Genomic DNA, 6,729 nt, shown 5'->3' on the forward strand with positions numbered 1-6,729 from the left:
CCAAACTGGTTTGGGATTTTATCCCTAATACACAAAACTTGAACTTATATATATATATATATATATACATAGTAATCAGCAAACTATTCCACACACATATATATAGACCTTACATCATACGCTTTATTGTGTGTGTATATATATATATATATATATTGTAATAAAACAATTTCAGTTAAAAATATCTGTTTTAATCGTATCTACACAAGTGTTTTTTCTTTCAAAATAAAAATTCTATCAAGGTTTTGTTAAGTTATATCTATGATTAGATTATTTTGATAATACATTATTAATAAATATTAATATGAATTTATATTTCTATGTGAAAAAAATTTAAAAATGTACTTCTTTAAGAACAGTAACATATTTGAGAAATATGGAATCGATAAAATTATAATCAATCAAGTCGACGCTGTGTTCCTCTGGCCAGACATCTAATATATCAACATATTGTCATATACCCACATTAGGTATCAATTCAAAGGTTTGCGCCATTTGCAGAATGTTGATTAATAAAGCAATTTATGCCCTTATTGGTAAGGTAAGTTATTGATTCAATGTTGATTCACATTTAAGTTAAATCATTGAAATTTTGATATCATTATTTCTAATGCCTATTAAAAAAAACTTCTAGTTTTCAATTTTCATTAGCAATTAACTAATTGTATACAAAAATTAAACAAGTATTTTTTTTTTGTAAAATAATAATTCGTACCGTCCATCATAAACATTCAAAACATAATATTTGAAAAACACTATACAAAAGCCACATACCTCAACCATACGATATCTTTCCAAGAGGGCTTCTTATACTAACCTTCTCACTTTCCTATCACTTTCTAACAATTTCTAACACGCTCCCAAAAAGATTTAATACTTTTTGATTTTTCCCAAATTCCTATTTTTCATCAAACTTTCAAATTTTCAAATTGTTTATTAAGCATCATATGATTCCTGGGACCTTCATATTTATGATATTGATACGTTCCTAGATTTTTATAAATTTAAAACAATCATTGGTTTTTTTCACATTTTTTTTTAACATGCTTTGAGAAAATTCACTGTTTTTATATATTTTTGCAAAATAAAGAATTTTACATTTTTCTTGATATCAACCATTCTGAATTTCAAAAACAGACCTTTTTCTCTTGTTTTTTAAAAAAAAAATTTTAGAGCTTCATATTTCCAATCTCATGATTTCAAATATTTGTATATTCATAGAAAATTTAAATTGTAGAATATTTGATATTATATTTTTAAAATAATTTCAAATATTCATTGTTTGATCCAATTTAATTATAGACATGTTTTTGAAAAATGTGAATAAACCATACATTAAATCCTTAGTTTATGTATATATATATATATATATGGATATATATATACACACATGCTTCATGCTCGTATCTATTAGAGAAATAAATATAAAGCAGCTAACTAATACGAAAGGTTTAGGACTCACTTTGATCACTTGTTCCCTTGAAAGTCCTTTGTCCCTGTTAATAGAAATTTAGTTAGAACACATTTTTCTCAGAAAACCCTTATCAAAATGTAAATCACAAACAAGCCTCTATTTAATAATACTAAAAGGAATCACTAAAAAAAATTGTATGGATGTTTGAAGACTCAACCTAAAAAAGAAAGACAAATTGAGAATTTGAATTTAGAAAACTAAAAGGACTAGCCAGTTAGCACACATGGGATGCTTTACTAGTGAGGCACTCACATTCTACCACCAAACCGTCCAAGCTTAAGAAATATATATTTATTAATTATAAAAATAAAATTTTTAATTCGAAAATATTTAATTGTAATTAATATTCATTGAGTAAAAGTGCAATCCGCTCATCTAAAAGCTTTCATTCCAAATCAACTTTTTTTTTTTTAAAATCCATTCAGCACCTTTTAGTAAGCAATCAAACACAACCAGAGGATGCTTACCAGTCCATGGAACCATTTTCAAAGAAAGGCTGAAGTAGTTCTTTCAACTGTAGATCATCCCATTCCAACATTTTCCACCATTCTTGGCTCGCCATGATCCTCATGCTAACAGGAGGCTTGTTGTTTATCAGGAATGGGAGCTTCTTCAGCTTGGGACAAAGAACTATTTGGATATCACAAAGTGAATCACAAACCAATTTCCCTTGGTAAATGCTTGCCAATGTTGGCAAGTTCTGCAACTTCAATGTCTTTAACTTTGAAGGGGTAGTCAAAGCTGCACTAGACTTGCATGAAATTATATCCTCCATTATATTGCAATCCAGTATTGATATTTCTTGGAGATCTTGAAGATTGTTCACTAGTAAGTCAATTGATATCAGATACTTCAACTTATGACACTTAACAATACACAGGTGTCTCAAGTTCTTAAGGGTTTCTTCATGTGCTTTTTCTTTGCACAAGCACTTAAAACTGTGAAGATCGAATAAATCAAGCGTTTCCAAGCTAGGAAGAACAATTTCTCCATCCTCTATTAGCCACTCCATTTTATTACAGCTATGGATTATACACTCTATCAACTCTCTGAATTCATCCGAGCTAAAAATATCTGACAATTGAATGAAATTGCAGCCATTGATTCCCAAAGCGTTTGCAGTGCCAGGCCATATAACTTTCTCCATACCCTCACTTTTGGCATTATGTCCTATGACTCACATTAAATAGGAAATAATCAAAATGTTTCAAGAGTTCAAATTCAGCAGCCCTGTTGATACAGCTATTGAAGGTCAACACATCAGCGAAATCAGCTGAAAACTTACACAATTTTTCTAATCTTGTGATTTCCTCAAATGTTGAATTATCTTCGGCATCTCCATTTCTTCCATAAGACAATCTCCATAGGCCACTTCCCATGAAAAGAATTTCAAGACAGGACATTTTTAAAAGTACTCCACATGGAAAACTTTCCCATTCTCCTTCGGAAATATCTAGATGTCTAAGCTTTCCTAAGTTTTCAAGCTCATGCGGTAATTCTTTTAGCGAAGACAATCCTCCAAGCTTTAACTGTCTTAATTTATGAAGCTTAGCTAGTGAAGGCAAACACTCGAGCTCAATGCAATACGTCAAAATTAGCGCATGAAGGTTTATCAAATCAGAAAATGAATCTCGAAGTGATTATATTGAAGACATAGAAAGGTCAAGGACTCTGAGGTTAACCATATGCTTGAAGAAAGTGTCAGAAAAGGTGACCTCAACAGAACCCCTTAAACTGTACTTCAGCAACAAAGTACATAATCGGAGACAATTTGGTTGGCCTTTAAATGATTTAACCACATTATTTATCAATGAGACTCTTTCTAGACTTTCAACCCATTCTTCCTCCTTACGTGACTTTTTCAGCGACAATCCAGCTTTTACCATGAACTGTTCCCTTGTGATGTTAATTGCTAGATCCCGGATCAAGCCATGCATCCTCACATACTTATCATCATCCTCGACATTCTCTATCATGAATGCATCTTTGAGTTCTTTGAGATAAGCATGCCCTTTGTCGTTTTCAGTCTGTATAATCCTCTCCATCGATCAATCCTTCAGCCATCCAGTATTCAATCAGCTCATCAACGAATATGTTAGCATCCTCTGGATACATAGCACAATACAAGAAACATGCGCGAATCTTGTCACTGCTCAACCAGTTGTAACTGAATTTAAGGCTCCCAAAAACATATTTCTCTGTGGCAGCCCTTGACATTCCCTGGCTACCAATTCTGCAATTGGCTTAATTTCAGGTAAAATAATATCTTCACCACCAACTTTTTCCTTGAACAAGCTCCAAGCTTCTTCAGGAGTAAGGCCCTTTACTTCAATTTCTCTGTCGCTCTCCATGATATGACAAACTGCTCTGGAAAGGGTGGTCCACACAATTTTCGAATCATTACCAGCCTCAGGAATGCCCACATTTTGCAGAGAAACACCATCCCAAATATCAACTAAGATAATTATAAAGTTCCTCCTCCTCCTCCTCCTCAAAGCTTCATATAACTCCATTGCTCAATAAAAAGGAGAAGGATTTTGAATTTTTGACTTATATTTCATTGATCATTTGCCATCAATATATATACAACAAATTTACATTGAAGGGCTAAAAGTTAGGAATAAAAGTTACAGGATGAAATCAAGGAAGATTGGTAACGTTGGCTAAAATAAAGGAAACAAAATAGGAAAAATAATTTATATTACAAAATCCATATGAATCATTCAACACTGCTTATTTCATTTGAAGAGAGTGGGCAACCCAACTGTTCTGCAATTGTTCCTTGTAGCTTTGCCAATTCAAAAGAACTGGAAACAGTCACCACCCACATGACAATGTCAAAATAATCTTTCTTTTCCTTCAGCTGAATGTAAATCTGCCTCATGATGGTTGTCTTGCCAATGACGCCCATACCTTACACGCCAATTTTACTAACTTCAGGATCCATGATGAATCGCAAAATCACTTCTTTCTTCCTTTCAGCTGAAGTGCCATGTAAGGGTGGCACAGGCAAACTGGACAGAGGTTCAGGTAGTGAATCCATAAATATATCTTCAGTTTGAGCAAATGGACTCCTTGTCTTCTGAAGACATCTAAGTCTGTGGAGAACCTGCACTGTCTTCTTGCTTCTCTTCAAACGGGAGTAGTAATTTGACCAAAATTGTTCGTCATGAGAGCCTAAGTTGTTCACATCAATTTCTATCTCTTCCAAGTTCTTCAACCAATTTGTTACCTCCTCTCTTGGTCTCTTTCCTTGCCGCACATTGCCCGCATTCAGTTTGACACTAATGCCTTTTTCTTGGCTCCTCAAAATGTCTAACTCTCCTTGCATGGTTTGATCATTTTCTTCAAGTTCTCTGATATAGTTCAATTGTTGGCAAATTTTTTTGCCATGCAGACTGGCAAGCACATGATAACATCTCTTGCAATCTCCATTCTATATATTAATGAGCTTGTACAGCTTTAATTAGCTGGGACAATCAACTTTCATCAGAAAAAATGGCCAAGAGGCAAAATAAAAAAAAAATGATCATGTGGAAACAACTTTACCAAAATCTAGCTACCAAATAGGAAATATAACTAGAACCAAACATGCATTAAGGTACAAGTTCATGTCAACACTATAAATCTTACACATGTAAACCATTATGACAAATAAGATCATTCAATTAAAAATTAATGAGGTAGGGTGCTTGTGAGTTGAAACATCAGATTTCTCTGGCTAAATTTCCTGCTATATGCATGTAAAGTTCTTTGAAGTCAGTCTTCCAAATTAATTGACACTTCACATGGTCTTGAAAGGGCCAATCTTTTAATGCATGCTGTTTTAACCTTTTTGTCTTTTTTAGTTGCAAGTTTTTCAATTGTGAATTAAGCATGTGACAATGTAGAAAAGTTACAGAAACTCCAAACAATGAAGTGATTCAACAATCAAACTTGTTAATAAACACACACACGCGTGCGCGCACGGACACAATGATCTTTAGGCAACTCCTATTACCATCCAAGTATCTAACAGATTATGTCTTTGAAAGCTTATATATATGAGCAACACTTTAGTGTTAGAGCATAACTTCGCTTATCTTATAAACTTCATGAATATTCTAAAGCAAATTCCATTATAAAATAGCACTTAGACATCTCAGTAGTTTTATGGAAAAAGGCATGTGCTGGATTTTAACTGAATCATGTTATAATAGAAAGCCACAAATGAAGAAAAATCAAGTTGGGCAGGATAAGGATCAGCTTCAACACCATTATAATTAAGGCCATTTACAGTTCTTAGTTTAAACGTCAAAGGTTACATTGGAGACCATTTTAGATCGCAAGCATATGAAAATAATGAAGCAGCATAGGCTAAGAAAATCAAAGAGCTTTTAAGATACAACACATGTTCCTTATGATAGATGGGGAAAAGAACTGATCCGAAAAACAGAAATTTGAAGAACATGACAAATTGCCAACCAGATAAAGACAATTTTTAAGAGTTTTTGGTGGTATGCAGCATGAAAGTGACCATTTTACCGATTTTGTGTAAGATGATTTTTAAATCTTTGAAGGTGAAGCTTTTGCTGACACAGTAATGAAGTTCTTGAACCAATCTGTTACCTATTCTTCCAGTCTCTCTTTCCATGCTGCACCTTGCCTTGAAAGCTCACATATCTATGTGGCCATTACATCTAATCTTAGCCCTGAAAAGAAATTCACCGATACACTGTTTGAGAAGATCTTGGCCAACACTGGACACGCATGAAGATAAATAAAGAAAATATAAATTTTAACAAAAAGTTATGCTTGATGGAGTTGAAAGTAGGAAAGATATAAACTTGCCTAGAAAAAGAGAACTCAAAGAATTAGAGATGAAAAATGCTCAGATGCCTATGATTTGGGAGGTCTTTGCCCAGAATCAGAAGACAGAAGCCGTGGTAAAACTCCTTTTCAGTAAGACTTCACCTATGTTGAATGGGGAGAAAAAGGAAGAAATGGACAAGATGCTTACCAGAGCACAGCTTTTAAAAACAGAGTAATTCAGTGTGTGCTTGATTGTCTTTGCTAATATATGACTATTGTTGTTTTTAATATACAAAAATTGTTAGAAAAGGAGTTATATAGTTACAATACTGCAATGGGAAATTTTTTTTTAATAAATGTGGGAGAAAAAGAAAAAATGGACAAGATGCTTGCCTCAGCACGTCTTATAAAAAGGAAAGTAATTGGGTGTATACTTTTGTCTATGCTAATTAATATATGACTTT

The 6,729-nt window shown here is 33.2% G+C and overlaps 2 protein-coding genes across 2 annotated transcripts; both read right to left on the reverse strand.

Moving 5' to 3' along the window:
* Positions 1 to 401: 401 nt before the first annotated feature.
* Positions 402 to 2,330, reverse strand: LOC120272360 (putative disease resistance protein At5g05400). Its single transcript, XM_039279181.1, has 3 exons — positions 1,942 to 2,330; positions 1,445 to 1,496; positions 402 to 434 (listed from the first exon to the last, which is right to left on the reverse strand). Exons 1-3 carry the CDS (start codon positions 2,247 to 2,249, stop codon positions 402 to 404), a joined length of 393 nt encoding a protein of 130 aa, XP_039135115.1. The 5' UTR covers positions 2,250 to 2,330.
* Positions 2,331 to 3,627: 1,297 nt separating this feature from the next.
* On the reverse strand, positions 3,628 to 3,987 carry LOC120272368 (probable disease resistance protein At5g43730). The gene has a single exon (XM_039279191.1). The coding sequence runs from the start codon at positions 3,985 to 3,987 to the stop codon at positions 3,628 to 3,630; it is 360 nt and encodes a 119-aa protein (XP_039135125.1).
* Between the last annotated feature and the right edge of the window lie 2,742 nt (positions 3,988 to 6,729).

This window comes from Dioscorea cayenensis, chromosome 2 (genome assembly GCF_009730915.1).
Source record: "Dioscorea cayenensis subsp. rotundata cultivar TDr96_F1 chromosome 2, TDr96_F1_v2_PseudoChromosome.rev07_lg8_w22 25.fasta, whole genome shotgun sequence".
Taxonomy (NCBI): Eukaryota; Viridiplantae; Streptophyta; class Magnoliopsida; order Dioscoreales; family Dioscoreaceae; genus Dioscorea; species Dioscorea cayenensis.